Source organism: Myotis myotis, unplaced genomic scaffold (genome assembly GCF_014108235.1).
Source record: "Myotis myotis isolate mMyoMyo1 unplaced genomic scaffold, mMyoMyo1.p scaffold_m19_p_12, whole genome shotgun sequence".
In the NCBI taxonomy this organism is placed as follows: domain Eukaryota; kingdom Metazoa; phylum Chordata; class Mammalia; order Chiroptera; family Vespertilionidae; genus Myotis; species Myotis myotis.
Window position 1 is genome coordinate 45,881,000 of NW_023416316.1, and position 17,484 is coordinate 45,898,483.

The following is a 17,484-nucleotide window of genomic DNA, read 5'->3' on the forward strand; positions in this document are numbered from 1 at the left end:
AAACCCCCTGATTGCCCTGCGGCTCTGTGTGTGACAGGGGGCGGGCCAACAACCTCCCTATCTGCCCTGCTCTGTTCGGGTCAGGGGAAGGCGCCCCAACCCCTTGATCAACCCTGCTCTGTGCCTGAGAGGGGGGAGCTCCCCAACCCCCTGATTGCCCTGCGGCTGTGTGTGTGACAGGGTGCGGCGCCCCAACACCCTGATCGGCCCTGCTCTGTGTGTGACAGGGTGCGGCGCACCAACCCCCCCCACCATGGGCCCTGCTCTGTGACGGGGTAGAGCCATAACCTCCCCATCGGACCTGCCCTAAGTGTGACAGGGTGCGGCGCCCCAACCCCCTGAATCGCCCTGCTCTGTGTGTGACAGGGGGCGGTGCCCTAACTCCCCTATTGGCCCTACTCTGTGAGTGACAGGGGGGAGCTCCTCAACCCCCTGATCGGCCCTGCTCTGTGCGTGACAGGGGGGAGCTCCCCAACCACCTGATGGGCCCTGCTCTGTGCGTGACAGGGTACGGAGCCCCAACCCCCCTGATGGGCCCTGCTCTGTGAGTGACAGGGTGCAGCGCCCCAACCCCCTGATCAGCCCTGCTCTGTGGGTGACAGGGGGTGGTGCCGCATCCTCCCCATCGACCCTGCCTTGAGTGTGACAGGGGGTGGTGCCCCAACCCCCCAATCGACCCTACCCTGAGCGTGACTGAGGGTGGCATCGCAACCTCCCGATCTGCCCTGCTCTGTGCATGATAGGGGGCAGCGCCCCAACTCCCCAATCGGCCCTGCTCTGAGCCCGACCAGGGGCTGCACCTAGGGATTGGGCCTGCCCTCTGCCACCCAGGAGCAGGCCTAAGCCAGCAGGTCGTTATCTCCCGAGGGGTCCCAGACTGTGAAAGGCCACAGGCCGGGCTGAGGGACCCCCCCCCCCGTACCCCCCGAGTGCACAAATTTTTGTGCACCGGGCCTCTAGTAAAAAATAATAAATTTAAGAAAAGCAAAATTTAACCCACAAATCCTAAAACTAACTATTGCACGAAAAGAGAAAAAAATAATAATAACTTGAAGAATCTCTCTTTTAAGATTGCTTATTAAACATCATCTAGAAAAAACCTAGATGATTTTAAAAAAAATGTACTAACTACAAGATTTTCAACTAACGAATATTTTGAGTCCAGTATGCATACTTATGAATTTTGAATAAATCTATTCAATGTCAATATATTAATATTGTAACACTACCCAAAGTATGTTATGCGATGTTATTATATACTAGAGGCCCGGTGCACAAAAATTTGTGCACTCGAGGGGGTCCCTCAGCCCAGCCTATGCCCCCTTGCAATCTGGGACCACTTGGAGGATGTCCACCTGCTGGCTTAGGCCCGCTCCCTGGGGGATTGGGCCCAAGCTGGCAGTCAGACATCCCTCTGGCAGCCTAGCAGCCCTCGGGGGATGTCCACTTATCAACAGGGAGCAGACCTAAGCTGCAGTTGGACATCCTTATTGCTGCTGAGGAGGCCGGAGAGCCTCCACCACCACCGTTGTGCTGGCAGCATTCAGCGTGGCTTGTGGCTAAGCAGAGCTCCCCCTGTGGGAGCGCACTGACCACCAGGGGACAGCTCCTGCATTGAGTATCTGTCCCCTGGTGGTCAGTGTGTGTCATAGTGACCAGTCATTCCCAGTCGTTCTGCTGTTAGGGTCAATTTGCTTATTACCCTTTTATTATATAGGATAGAGGCCTGGTGCATGGGTGGGGGCCAGCTGGTTTGCCCTGCATGGTGTCCCGGATCAGAGTGGGGGTTCCGCTGGGGTGCCTGGCCAGCCTGGGTAAGGGGCTGGTGGCTGTTTGCAGCTGGTCACACCCCCTTCAGGGTGGGGGTCCCCACTGGGGTGCCTGGCCAGCCTAGGTGAGGGGCTGATGGCTGTTTTCAGGCTGGCCACACCCCCTTTAGGGTTGGGGGTCCCCACTGGAGTGCCTGGCCAGTCTGGGTGAGGGGCTGAGGGCCGTTTTCAGGGGGCCAAGCACCCCGGCGACGGAAGCTCCCAGCCTCTTTTTTCTTTTTTTTTTATTCTGGGATTTATTTACCTTCTATAATTGAAACTTTGTAGCCTTAGGTGGAGCTCAGAGCTGGCCGCAGCAGGGGGGAAGCTTGGCTTCCTCCATCACTGGAGCTTCCTCCTCTTGCTCCAGCTCCATGACTGCCGGCCGCCATCTTGGTTGGGTTAATTTGCATATAGCCGCTCTGATTGGCTGGTGGGCGTGGCTTAAGGCATAGGAAAGGTATGGTCAATATGCATGTTTGTCTTTTATTAGTGTAGATTATTCAAATAAAAGAATTCTGTGGTTCAGATTTTAAAACACTACATTTCTTTCCCATAGGACTACTCAGAGCCTTTAAAAGACTAATAATAGGAATTTAGAGACCTCAAAAGAGGAAACTTCATGCAGTATTTCCCTGCTTTTGTAACCATGAATGGACTAACATTTTATGAAATACAGTTTGATAAATTCTGTACTGGGGTTGATGATAAATCTATAATATAAACAGGAAAACATGAGATGGCTTCCTATGAGTCAAGCCTTATTATAATAAATACCCATACAATGAACACTAGAGCATTTTAAAACATTGATAATTTCGAAACAGAGATAAGCTTCAAAGAGTGTTTGATATAAGAAAATCATTTAAAATAAAAAAATTAAAATTTTTCTTAATTTGGCCCTGATATACTATGATTTATTTCTACCTTAGCATGATGGAGGAATGAGTGCAAGAAGAATAAGTAAAAAAGGAGTGGGGGGAAAGAAGAAAATCATTTACAAAATTGATTTCTTAGCTACATCAAGAAATTTCAACTGAATTGGACTCCTACACGATACGAAATGTTTTTCAGAGGGTTTAATTACAGTATTCTAAATGATTAAAGATCATAAATGACAGAATATGTAGAATTGAACAAGATTAAAAATATAGACAGCCTTTGCGAAAAATCCTCCTGAGAAAACTATTGTAAAAAAATATACAGATGGTGTAGCCTGGGTTACTACAGAGGCAATGATAAAATAAACAGGAGCAAAAGTGAATTAAGTTACCTTCTCCCTTGAGTAAAGAGTTATTCTACTCCAATTCCCAGCACGTCTCAATTGTTCAAATTAAATATATGCTTACTCACTAACTCACACAGTGAAGCCTGTCATGCTGGCATGTAAATGTCCATATTCACAGTGAAAACCAGGTAAACACCTCAGTATTATCAAATTATAATGACTGCACATTTTCATAAACGATGACACATCTCTGTGAGGGCAATCATCACCTCTTGAGTGAGACCCGTGCATTATGGCTACTCAGCATGGGGATGCTGGTGACAGGAACATCAGTGGACCACCAATGACTAAGCATGGACAGACTGGGCCATGGACTGAGTGCTTGAAAGCTCATGATAAAGATCGGCATCCCCATCTTCTGGGAGTATCATCAGCAAAAAGCATTTATTATCACACAGAAGTAGGAATTTGTGCCCCAAGTCAGGGACCAGACACTAACTGGCTATTAATTCAGTGTGGTGGAAGAATATGGAATAATCTTTCCTAACACACATAGAAGTATACCAAATAAAAAGAGGGGATATAAAGAACCTAAAATGAATATTAGAAACAAAAATTGTATATAGTAAAATGTCAGCACTACAAAATGAAAAAAGAAAGTGGAATGGCTTTTGCTGAAAAATCTTTTACTATATTTGAGAAAAATATTCACAGTCCTCTAGCTATTAAAATTTTGACTCTAGGTCATGGCAACACAATGTAAATATGAAAATGATGTTGCAGAATCTTAGTAAAAAATTATACTTGTTAGGAAGAAAAGGTTTCTAAAGATGTATCAATCTTTCTCTTGACCAAGGGTGCACATTTATGGCATGACTAGCTGCAGTTGAGATACAATCTGAGCTCATACAGACCAGATCAAAGCTAACTGGACTCTGTGGAAAATGAACTCATGATCTAGACTTCATCAGTCATGATCTAACCAACTGAGCTAATGAACCATATAAAATACATGTTGGCATGAGATATTTACTTTGAATCATTTCTGTGCTTAAATGGGTCATACAATTTTAGTCAACTTTAGAGATGCTGCTTTCCCAAGGTTTTGTGAATAAATTGACTCACTGGTCACACACATTTACCTATTATGTAGAAAGTCAGTGGTGAGGTAGTTTAAAAATACACAAGGCAATATGCAGAATTTAGAGTCTATATAGGAGAGAAAAATGTAATAGAAAATAACTATAGTGCAAAATTTAACAGCAATAATTGATGTTTATTGAGTATTCACTATTTCTCAGATATTACACAAAGCACTTCTGATAAGCTAACTATATACATCTCATAGAGAAAAAAGTGAAGCAGGTTGTGTAACTTTCACAAAGTCACACTCTAGTAATCTCTCACTCTGCCTTGGACTAATGATAAATGACTGTGATAGATATTGCAGAGCTAACTCCCAACACTCATTCCAACTACCCTTTTCCCTTGCCACCTTCTCGCATATGGACACGAAAGCTACAACTCTTATTCCCAGATTGCTGGCTGCTAACGATTATGAGATGACACAGTTATGGCCAATGAAATGAAAGCAAAAGGGAGCTAGGAGTTCTTGGAAAAGCTTCTTTCTCTCCCCACAACCCCTTTCTCCCTCTTCCTCGCCCTATCTTTCCATATATATAATGTGATATATGATATTATGTGATATATATTATATGTAATATATATATACTCTAGACCAGTGGTTCTCAACCTTGGCTGCACATTAGAATCACCTGGGAATCCTTTTAAAATCCTGATTTCTGGGCCTTATCCTCTGGAAATTCTGTTTCTTTGTTATGGGGTGGGGCCACAACATTAGTAACAAAGAAACAGAATTTCTGGAGGATGAGGCCCAGAAATCAGGATTTTAAAAAGATTCCCAGGTGATTCTATTGTGCAGCCAAGGTTGAGAACCACTGCTCTAGACAGAAGAGAAAAGGTGAAAAAAGATGTTTTCTTTTTATAAAGCAAACATTATCTTCATTTAATAAACTCTGATATTTAAAATACAAGTCAAACATCTACATTAATAAGAGTCCTCAGTTGTCAGGAGTGCTTCAGAGGCTGATTTTTCTAAGGACCAGACAGGAGGGCCTGTATGTATAATAACAGCAAAAGATCTCAGAGTGTGTGCAAACACAGAAGGGAGGCAGTTGGGTCCTGAGCAAATGACACTACACAGTGCACTTGTCTCATGGCCGAAGACAATGCTTTTTTATTTCAGATGAATATCAAATAGTTTACTTATACAAAATAGTAATTTAAAAAAACTCACTCCTAGTAGTTCAGTGTTGTAGAAATTAGATATTCATATTTCAAATATATGTTTTCCTCATAAAAAAAAGAGCAAAAAAAAATATTCCTGGAAACATTCCCCTTTGAACTATGCAAGAGACAACTGAAGTCCTACATTAATCAAGAATTTCCATATATATTTCATTATATTTGGATTTTGTGTACCATATATATACACACAGTCCAATTATACATATACTGTGTGTGTGTGTGTGTGTGTGTGTGTGTGTGTGTGTGTGTGTGTGTGTATCCGGCCAACTGGCTGACTGGGCAGTAGCTATGATGTACACCGACTACCAGGAGACAGATGCTCAACACAGGAGTGGAAACCACAGGCATGGAAACATGGAACAGACTGATTAATCTCAGAGGGAAATGGGGGGTGGGAAGAGATTAACCAAAGATCTTATATGCATACTAGAGGCCCAGTGCATGGATTCGTGCACCGGTGGGGTCCCTCGGCCTGGCCTGCACCCTCTCGCAATCCAGAACCCCTCGGGATGTTGGATAGACAATTTCAGCCTGACCCCTGGAGGCCTGATCCAGACAGGAGGGAGCCTGATCCCCGCAGGCCCAATCCCCGCAGGCTGGACCCGGACAGGAGGGACCCTGATCCCTACAGGCCCGATCCAGATAGGAGGGAGCCTGATCCTGTGCATTGAGAGTCTGTCCCCTGGTGGTTAGTGCACGTCATAGCGACTGGTCGACGGGTCATTCGGTCACTTAGGCTTTTATATATATATATAGAGAGATAATATAAAATCCCGTTCTACACTGTGCAAATCCCTAACACTATGTGGTGCAAATATAAAATAAGCTTTATTGGAGAAAATCTTACAGGCTGACATATAGCAGAGGGAGCACAGCTGGACTGGATACACCATGGTAATTGCTCTGTAGAAGATCTCTGGCCTCAAATGGGAGAATTAAAAAGACTCCCACATGAACTTACATTGCTCCATTGGTATAGACAGTATCGCTTCCTTCCACATACTGCACCTGAGCTGGGTAGACATGCTGTACCTGTTGCACAGTCTGTACCTGCTGTACCTGAAAAACAAATATTAGGACCTTGGTGAGTGATAGATATGAGAAAATGCACTACATTAGATTTATCTCAAATATTTTTCTAGGTTGGTGATCAATGTGAGAATGGCTTAGGATGTGATCTGTAACATCCTTCAAAGACAAGTGAATGTTGGTTGGGCCCAGATCAACTGCAGCAATAAGGCTGAAAAAATTCTATAACATTCCTATAGGTATATAGGTATATACACACTTCAAATATTTAGGGTGAAAATTCTGAAAGCTTCTCACTATTTTGAAAATTTAGGACTTCTCTTCCCCTGGGTTTTTAAAGCTAAATTTATTTTTTAATTAAAAAACTCATGATGGAAAATTTCAAACACTTAAATATAGAATAAATATTACAACAAAACTCATTTATTCATCATTTTATATAAATGTCTGTCACAGGACCTCATCTTTCAACCTCTCAGGTGATTATTTAAAAGCAACTGCAGAGACTACATCATTTCACTGGTAAATATTTCATTTTGTTTATAAGAGATAAGACCTATTTTTAACATGAACACAATATTGATATCACCTATAAATATTAGCCATTTCTTAAAACCATCTAAAATCCAATCATAGTTCAAATTTCTATGATTATTCCAATGTCTTCTTATTGTTGCTTTGTTCAAATCAGGACCCAAACAAGGTCTACATATTACATTTGTATCTCTCCCATCTTTCTTTTTTAATATATAATAATAATCTATGATAATGAATGTGTAATATGCTAATTAGACCAGATGTCCTTCCAGACGACCTTCTGGATAAAGCTAGGGCTGCGAGGGAAGCCTGGGTCCCAGGTGCCTGCTGGTGGCCAGAGGGAAGCCTGGGTCCTGGGTGCCTGCCGGCAGTTGGAAGGAGGCCCGGGTCGGCTGCCAGAGGGAAGCCAGTGCTGGCAGCTGGGAGAAGAAAGGCCTACCCTTGCACAAATTTCGTGCATCGGGCCTCTTGTCTCTAATATTTTCCCATCCTTTTTTTTCTTGACTAGAGGCCCGGTGCATGAAATTTGTGCATGGAGGGGGGTTCCCTCAGCCCAGCCTGCACCCAATCCAATCGGGGACCCTTCGGGGGGTGTCTGACCGCCAGTTGGGTGCAATCCCTAAGGACTCACCTCTCTGCCTGCCTGATTACCCCTAACTGCCTCTGCCTGCCTGCCTGATTGCCCCTAACTGCCCTCCCCTGCTGGTCTGATTTCACCCCCAACTGCCTCTGCCTGCCTGATCACCCTTAACTGCCCTCCCCTGCTGTCCTGATCTTGCCCCCAACTGCCCTTCCCTGACAGCCGGGTTGCCAAATGCCCTCCCCTGCTGGCCTGATCTTTCCCCCAACGGCCCTCCCCTACCGGCCTGATCTCACCTATAACTGCTCTACCCTGCTGGCCTGATCACCCCTAACTGCCCTCCCCTGCCGGTCTGATCTCACTCCCAACTGCCCTCCCCTGCAGGCCTAATCTCACCCCCAACTGCCCTCCTTTGCTGGCCAATTTGGTTCTGATTGGTCAGTTTCTATGCCAGTCAGCATCTCTGGGCCTATCAACAGGGCCTGATCAGAAAGGCGGGGCTGATCAGCAGCCCTGGTGGAGGCCTGGAGAGAAATGGAGGTGTGGCTGTTGGCCAGGCTGGGAGAGAAAGAGAGGCAAGTTCTGATTAACGGCTGCCACAGAGGCTACGGATCAGACACTGCCTCTCTCTCTGCAGGCCTCTCTCTGGGCCTGATCCGCAGCCCCCTAGGCCCATGGTTGGCAAACTGTGGCTTGCGAGCCACGTGCGGCTCTTTGGCCCCTTGATTGTGGCTCTTCCTAAGCCTTTGGAGTACCCTAATTAAGTTAATAATAATGTACCTACCTATATAGTTTAAGTTTAAAAAATTTGGCCCTCAAAAGAAATTTCAATCGTACTGTTGATATTTGGCTCTGTTGACTAATGAGTTTGCCGACCACTGCCCTAGGCAGTCAGTGCTGGGTCGGACACCAGCAGCAGCTACAGTCAGTGCTGGGTCACCTCGGCAACCTTCGGTCGTAATAGTCGTTAAGACCCTGGCTCTTTATTATATAGACTAGTAGCCCGATGCATGAAATTCGTGCACAGGGGTGGGGGGGATGAGGGGTGGGGCCAGACCCCTCAGCCCGACCTGCACCCTCTGTCATGTTCCGGGACTCCAGCTACTCTGGGCCTAGGCACAGGCCTACAGGTTTAGGGCGGCCTGGCTCCCGAGGTCCCATTTTATCAAGAGAACAAAGTCGGAGTTAGTTACAGCCCTCATCGAACCCAGTACAGTGCATCCGTGCATACACCTGCCTCGTTCATGTGCCTGCTTCGCCCTACTGAATTACTAACATCTTGAGGACATAACTCTGTCTTATCCTGCTTCACGTTCAGTGTCTGGCCTGGTGCCACGGAACTGAGAGGGTTTGCTGAGTGAGTGAATAATGAGTAAGTGAATGAGTGAATGAATGAGCGAGTAAGTGAATGAGCAAGCAGCTACAGGGTGGGAACTTCTGCCGCGTTGCTATGGCGACATGGCAGAAGTTCCCGGCTGCCTGACGCCCACACCGGGAAGTTACCAGCGCCCCTCTCCTGGCTGCATAGTTCCCGCCCTGCTCCCAGCAGTGGCCCGGCACCCCTCTCCAGGCTGCTTAGTTCCTGCTCCCAGCGGCCCGGCGCCCCTCTCCCGGCTGCTTAGTTCCTGCTCCCAGCGGCCCAGCGCCCCTCTCCCAGCTGCTTAGTTCCTGCTCCCAGCGGCCTGGTGCCCCTCTCCTGGCTGCTTAGTTCCTGCTCCCAGCGGCCTGGCGCCCCTCTCCTGGCTGCTTAGTTCGTGCTCCCAGCGGGCCCGGCGCCCCTCTCCCGGCTGCTTAGTCTGTGCTTCCAGTGGCCCGGCGCCCCTCTCCTGACTGCTTAGTTCCTGCTCCCAGCGGCCCGGCGCCCCTCTCCCAGCTGCTTAGCTCCCACCCTGCTCCTGGCGATCCAGGTCCCCAGCCGCTCCTTCAGTAGAGGCCAGGGCAGGTGGGAAACTTGGCTTCCTCCATTGCGGGGGCAACCAAGCCTCCTCCTTGCTCCAGCTCCATGACTGCCAGCCACCATCTTGGTTGGGTTAATTTGCATATAGTTGCTCTGATTGGCTGGAGGGCGTGGCTTTGGGCATAGCAAAGGTATGGTCAATTTGCATGTTTGTCTTTTATTAGATAGGATTGTTACTTGTTGAAGAGACTGGATTATTTATCGTGCAGAATTTCTGGAATTCTGGATTTGGCTGATAGCATCCCTGAGATGAACTTTAATAAGTTCCTGTGTCCCCTGCATGTAATATAATCTGGTAGATCATGGGCCTTGAACAGGTTCAAAATTTGAAAAGCTGTGTACTTCCCATGGCATCGTATCAGCTGCCATGTAAAAACCAGTTGTCTCTCTTTTTATAATCCTATATAAAAAAAGTCTAATATGCAAAGAGAGCGACCAGTGGAACGACCAGTCACTATAACATGCACTGACCACTAGGGGGACAGACATTCAATGCAGGAGCTGTCCCCTGGTGGTCAGTATGCTCTCAGGGGGAGCGCCGCTCAGCCAGAACCCAGGCTCATGGCTGGCGGTGAGGAGTGAGGGGTCCCAGCCTGCAAGAGGGTGCAGGCTGGGCTGAGGGACCCCACCCCCCAGTGCACGAAAGTCGTGCACCGGGCCTCTAGTGTTACATATAATCAGTGGGATCAGGTGTTGTCAGCTGAATGCATGTATTGTGATATTCCCTATCTATGTTTTACCTGAAGATATTAGTAGCCAATGATGATCATTTTCTAATCATAGTAATTTAATTAATAATGGTTTCAAGCTTAGTTAGTCTAATTCTGCAATACATTTTCATTTATTAGTAGACTTCTATAATGAAATTCCTCTCAACAATAATTTCATTACTTTGAAATAGGGTTGTATGGGAAGAATAAGGTAAATACATGATTCTTTTCTTGAGCCAGTACAAAGAGTGATGACTTTATCCCCTAGCTCCCTCCCAGTGTAGTTTTGCAATGGATTTTTTTAGTTTGCTTTGTATCCTTATGACTCTTGGCTTTTGAACATATTTGATGCTTTTTAATCATAGAAGTTTTTCTTCTAAAACTGTTCCATCTTTGACAAATGGCAGTCCCTTCAAATTTAATCCTGTTTCTTCTGACATGACCACAGTAATCTTTAATTCTCCTGCTTTCTGCCATAAGATGGTTCCAGATTTATCTCTTACATTTCCTGTCCTAGATACTGAATTAACCATTTCTTCAAAGAGCCTGGCTCCTACTAGCAAGGAGAAATATAAGTATAAAAACTGTTTAGGAAAGCAATTTATAAATAGGTATCTTGTTTGACCACTCTGTGATTTTTTCTACAGAAATACCTAACATCTAAGGAGGCGCTGTTCAATATTATTAAAGAATACAGTCTATAAGAGCAAAAAATTAGGAGAAGAAACCTTAATGACTATGAAAAGTGGAGTAATTAAATAAATTATAAGAAAACTACTCTATAGAATATATGGCTGATGTTAAAAGAATAAAGAAAGATTGACATGTACTTTAACAGCAAGATCCAAGTAGAATGTCTAGGGCTGAAAAACACAATATCTGAAATGAAAAATTTACTGAATGGGGTTAAAAGCAGATTATATAATGCAGAAAAATTTACCAGTCAATTTAAATATCTGCCATAAATAATGAACACATACCAAAAAATGAGGAATAGAGCATTAGTGAACTATGAGATAATATCAAATAGTCAAACATGTAAGCGAAGTCCCAGAGGAGAAGAGAAAGAACAGAAAAGATTAAAAGAAGAGAACTAGAGCCCTAACTGGTTTGGCTCAGTGGACAGAGCGTCAGCCTGCGGACTCAAGGGTCCCAGGTTCAATTCCGGTCAAGGGCCTGTACCTTGGTTGCGGGTACATCCTCAGTAGGGAGTGTGCCAGGAGGCAGCTGAATTGATGTTTCTCTCTCATCAATGTTTCTAACTCTCTACCCCTCTCCCTTTCTCTCTGTAAAAAAAATCAATAAAATATATATATATTTTTTTTAAAAAAAGAAGAGAACTAGAAACTTTTCCAAATTTGGTTAAAAGTATAAACATACAGATCTAGGTGTGTATACAAATTTATAGATACATCCACATCAAAGAGCATCAAAGTGCCAAAAATCAAGAATATGGAGAAAAAATTTAAAGTAGACAGAAAACGGACACGTTATATACAGTACAGGATAACAGCTATTATAATGACTGCAAATTTCCCCATCAAAAATTATGCAATGGAGGAGGATGGGAAAACATCTGTAATACTCTCAACAATAAAGATATCTTTTAAAAGTAAGCCCAAGACAGTCAAATAACATCTTTATAGTCATGAGAAGAAAAAAGCCAACCTAAACTCCATAACCAGTGAAATGTCCTACCAAAAAAGGGGGGAAATCCAGTGAAGGTAACGACAAAGTTTTTCAGGCTGAAGAAAAATAATACCACATAGGAACTGAGATCTATACAAAGAAATGGAAGCATGAGAAATAATGTTTGTAGGTAAGTTAAAAGTTTTTTCTTTGTTTTCTCATCTTTCCATTTCTATAGATATCTGACTATGTAAAGTAAAAATAATAGCAATATATAACTGAGTTCACCGCATATATACAAGTGAACTGGATGTATCACAAAAATATCACAAAGGATGGAAAAGGGAAAAGAAAATACACTTTGTAATATTCTTATATGTTAAGTGGTATGATATCACTTGAGCACAGGCTGTGTTCAGAATGGGTAAAAATGCGAGATCGAACTTCATGCTCTCCGCAAGAACACACTTTAAATACACAGATAGAAAGGTTAAAAATAAAGAGGTATGAAAAGATAAACTTTGCAAACACCAACCATAATAAAGATGGACTGGTTATATTCCTATCCATCAAAATAGACTCCAAGACAAAGACAGTTACCCAAAGATAAATGTTTTGTCAAGAAAATTATCAAGAATAATAAATTCTATGTTTTGGCATCAAGGAACAGTGTCAATAACATGAAGCAAAAACTGAGAGGATTGAAAGAGAAAGCAAACAAATCTACAGTTACATTCTTTATAAATGACAAAAGAGGGAAAAATCAGTAAGAACACAGAAATTACCAACCAACTTGATCTTAATGATGTTCATATGACAATCCACATAGCAGCACAATACACATGCTTTCTACTGCACCTGAACATTCAGCATGAAAACGCTAATGCTGAGCATTTAAACAAATCCTAACCAATTTAAAAGGATTAAAATAATACAGAGTATTTGATTCACAAACAAATCAAATAAAAATAAAAGACAAAAAGATACCTCAAAAAGCTCAAATCCACACTAATAAAAGAGAAAGGTGCAAATTGACCATACCTTTGCGAAGCCTACCAGCCAATCAGGAGTGAGCATGAAAATTAGCGGGACAAAGATGGCAGAGGCCACAGAGCCAGCCAGAGCAAGTGGGAGCCTTGGGTCGCCCCTGGCAACAGAGGAAGCCAAGCTTCCTGCCCGCCCAGGCTGGCTGCCGAAGGAGGAGCCTGTGGGTGGTGGACATGGATGCGGTCTGGGCGGGTGCCAAAGAAGGGGCCTGTGAGCAGAAGACATGGAGCCGGCCCCAGCGGGTGTGCTAAAGGCTTAAGTCACCGTCGCCCTGGCCAGCCGCCAAGGGAGGGGCCTGCAAACAGCCCTCAGCCCCTTACCCAGGCTGGCCATGCCCCCATGGGGTGAGGGTCCCCCACTGGGGGGCATGGCCAGCCTGCAAACAGCCATCAGCCCCTCACCCAGCCTGGCCAGGCACCTCAGCAGGGACCCCCACCCTGAAGAGGGTGTGGCCAGACTGAAAATAGCCCTCAACCCCTCACCCAGGCTGGCCACGCCCCCCAAGTGGGGACCCTCACCCTATGTGGTCGTGGCTGGCCTGCAAACTGTCCCAGCCCCTCGCCCAGGCCAGCACCGTCCCCAGTGGGGACCCCCATCCCAATGGGGGCATGGCCAGCCTGCAGGCCCCTAGCTCAGGCTGCCCCTCCCCCCAAGGGAACCCCCAACCTGATCTGGGACACCCTTCAGGGCAGACCAGCCGGCCCCCCACCTGTACACCAGGCCTCTATACTAATAAAAGGGTAATAAGCTAATTAGACTGTGAGACCTTCCAGGTGTTCTTCTGGACAAAGCCATGGTGGCGGGGCTGAGGTAGAGGCAGTTAGGGGCCAAGAGGAGAGGGCAGTTGTGGGTGATCAGGCTGGCGGAGGGAAGGGGGGGCAGTTGGGGGCAAGCAGGCTGGCGGGGGGTGGGGGCAGTTGGGGGCGAGCAGACCAGCAGGCAGAGTGGTTAGGGGCAAACAGGCAGGTGAGCGGTTAGGAGCCAGCAGTCCTGGATTGTGAAAGGGACATCCATCAAGGGGTCCAAGATTGAAGAGGGTGCAGGCTGGCCTGAGGGACACCACCCCACCCCCCTGCACGAATTTTGTGCAGCAGGCCACTAGTATTTATATAATGAGCGATACACTTTAATATAATCTATGACTCATAGAAATCACAAGGGGAATTAGAAAATATTTTGAATTAAATGGTACTGAAAATACAGTATATCAAAATTTACAGAGTACAGTTATAGCCGTGCATAGAAGGAAATTTATAGTTTTTTAAAATTTATTTTTATTGTTGAAAGTATTATAGATGTCCCCTCCTCATCCACCTCACTCCTACTCCCTCCCTAGGCCTTCCCCATACTATTATCTGTCCATGGGCTATGCATATAAGTTAATTGGTTAATCTCTTCCCACTGCCCTTCCCTCTGAAATATGTCAGTCTGTTGCATGCTTCAATGTCTCTGGATCTATTTTGTTCTTAAGTTTATTTTGTTCATTAGATTCCACATGTAACTCTTTATTTTGCTTAGCATAATACTCCCCAGGTCCCTCTATGTTGTCTTTTTAACAGCTGCATAGTATCCCATGATGTAAATGTACCATAGCTATTTTATCCACTTATCTACTGATGGGCAGTTGGGCTGTTTCCAGATCTTGGCTATCTATAGTAATAAAAGCGTAATATGCTAATTAGAGTGGACATCCTTCCAGACATTCTTCTGGACAACTTTCCAGATGAAGCCAGGGCTGTGAGGGAAGCCCGGGTCCTGGGTGCCAGAGGGAAGCCGGTGCTGGCCAGGGGAAGGAAGGCCTACTCTTGCACATACTTTGTAAATTTTGTCCCTAGTTGTAAATAACACTGCTATGAACAGAGGGTGCAGAAATTCTTTCTGATAGGTGTTTCTGGCCTCTTAGGATATATTTCCTAGAACTGAGATCACTGGGACAAATGTCAGTTCCATTTTTAATTTTCTGAGGGAACTCCACACTGTTTTCCATAGTGATTGTATATTCAATAAAATAATGTGGGGATAAGTGGACAGATGCATACAAAAATATAAAAATGAAAAAAACTAGACCACCAACTTATACCATACATAAGAATAAACTCAAAATGGATAAAAGACTTAAATGTAAATCAAGAAACCATAAAAATCCTAGAAGAAAAAATAGGAGGCAAAATATCAGACATCTCACATAGAAGAATTTTCACTGATACAATACCTAGGGTAAGAGAAACAAAGGAAAAATAAACAAATGGGACTATATCAAAATAAAAGCTTCTGCATAGCAAAAGAAACCAGCATCAAAATGAAAAGGGAACCCACTATAGGGGAGAACATATTTGCCAATGATACATCTGATAAGGGGTTAATTTCCAAAATATATAAAGTACTCATACAACTCAAAAAAAGGAACACAACCCAATTAAAAAATGGGCAGAAAACCTGAATAGTCACTTCTCCAAAGAGGATATACAAATGGACAGGGACATACGCAAAAATGCTCAACATCACTAATTATCAGAGAGGGATAAATTAAAAAGACAGTGAAGTACCACCTCACACCTGCCAGAGTGGCTACCATCAATAAATCAACAAACAACAAAAGTACTGGCAAGGATATAAAGAAAAAGGTACCCTAGTACACTGCTGGTGGTAGTGCAGATTGGGAAATTTATAGTTTTAAATATTTTTATTAGGGGAAAAACAATGCAATAAATCTAAAGTTTCAACTTTAAGATGCTAAAAAATGAAGGACAAATTAAATCTAAATTAGGAAAAAGGAAATGAAGAGCAAAAGAACCACTGAAACATACATTTAAAAAACAATAGAAAAGTCAATAAAATGATAAACATTATGGAAGACTTAGGAGTAAAAAAAGAGACAATTTTGAATACCAAGGATGAAAAGTGAAAAACATCCTAAAGACAAAAAAAAGTACAATAAAGACAAATTAATGCCAATAAATTCAACTACATAGATTAAATTAAAGGCTACAAATTGCCAAAGAAAAGGGAAAAACAATATATAATGAAATCGAATACCTTCTCACAGAGGAAATAAACTCCAGATTATTGGTGAATTCTATCAAACATTTCAGAAAGTAAAAAAAAAAAAAAAAAAAAAAAAAGCCAACCTAAAATAAATGTTTTACCAAGAAAAGAATAAGGGAACACATTCCACTATTTTAACGAGGCTAGCCTTTACCGTGAGACCAAAACCAGAAAGATATTACAAGATGACTACAGAATAATTTCTCTCCTGAACATAAACACAAATATCATCACCAAAACACAGTCCTCCCGGTATATTAGAGGACAATTGGTTCCAGAAACCCCAGCAGTTACCCAAACCCAAGGATGCTGGAGTCCCTTACATAATAAAACTAGAGGCCCGGTGCATGAAATTCATGCGGGGGTGAGGGGGGGGGGTCTCTCAGCCCAGCCTTCACCCTCTCCAATCTGGGATTCCTCGAGGGATGTCCGACATCCCTCTCACAATCCAGGACTCCCAACCGCTATCTGCCTGCCTGCCTGATTGCCCCTAACTGCTTCTGCCTGCCAGCCTGATTACCCCTAACCACTCTCCTGTCAGCCTGATCGACACCTAACTGCTCCCCTGCCAGCCCGATTGCCCCTAACTGCCCTCCCCAGACGGCCTAGTCACCCCTAACTTCCCTTCCCTGCAGGCCTTGTTCCTGCCCAACTGCCCTCCCTTGCCGGCCTGGTCCCCCCCACTGCCCTCCCCTGCCGGCCTGGTCACCCCTAACTGCCCTCCCTTGCCAGCCTGGTCGCCCATAACTGCCCTCCCCTGCAGGCCCTGTCCCTCCCAACTGCCCTCCCCTGTAGGCCTGGTTCCCCCCACTGCCGTCCTCTGCTGGCCCAGTCACCCCTAACTTCCCTCCCTTGCAAGCCTGGTCGCCCATAACTGCCCTCCCCTGCAGGCCTTGTCCCACCCAACTGCCCTCCCCTGCAGGCCTGGTCCTCCCCACTGCCCTCCCCTGCCAGCCTGGCCACCCCTAACTGCCCTCCCCTGCAGGCCTTCTTGTGTCCACATGGGGGCAGCCATCTTGTGTGTTGCAGTGATGGTCAATTTGCATATTACCTCTTTATTAGATAGGATATATAGGATGGAGTATAACAATGCATACAATCAGCCTTCTACCTCAGTTCCCAACCATGAATGGAAAATACTGTGGGTTTTTTTTTTTTATCTCTTCTTGGTTGAATTTATGGCTGTAAAAACCAGGGATACAAAATGATGACTGTATATTTATTGAAAAAGAAATGCACATATAAGTGGACATGTGCAGTTCAAACCCATGATTTCAACGGTTCACTGTACATCTAAACGCTCAATCAGACAAAAGTCATCTATGAACAAATACAAATATCATACAAATTAAATGGTGGGAGTCAGAACTTTAGCACTTAAACAATATTCATTCTGTTTAAATTCTTTAGTGCTTCCCTATCATACAAGATGAAAAAATAATTCAGAATGGAATACAAAAACCTTATTAATGCCTTCTAAACCTTGATGGGTATTTTTAAACATAGCTTCTCTGCTCCTTTATAATTATACATTAAAATTTTGCACATTATTGCTATCTTCTCATAGCTCGTGTTTTTTTCCTACA

At 44.4% G+C, this 17,484-nt stretch overlaps 1 protein-coding gene across 36 annotated transcripts in view; it reads right to left on the reverse strand.

The window, feature by feature from the left end:
• RFX3 (regulatory factor X3) overlaps positions 1–17,484 on the reverse strand; it is a 272,040-nt gene that overhangs the window by 107,346 nt on the left and 147,210 nt on the right. For all 36 annotated transcript variants that reach the window (XM_036331012.1, XM_036331011.1, XM_036331005.1 and 33 more), the window contains one exon: positions 6,326–6,423. In XM_036331012.1, coding sequence (XP_036186905.1) covers positions 6,326–6,423 — 98 coding nt within the window. The remainder of the gene's footprint in view (positions 1–6,325; positions 6,424–17,484) is intronic.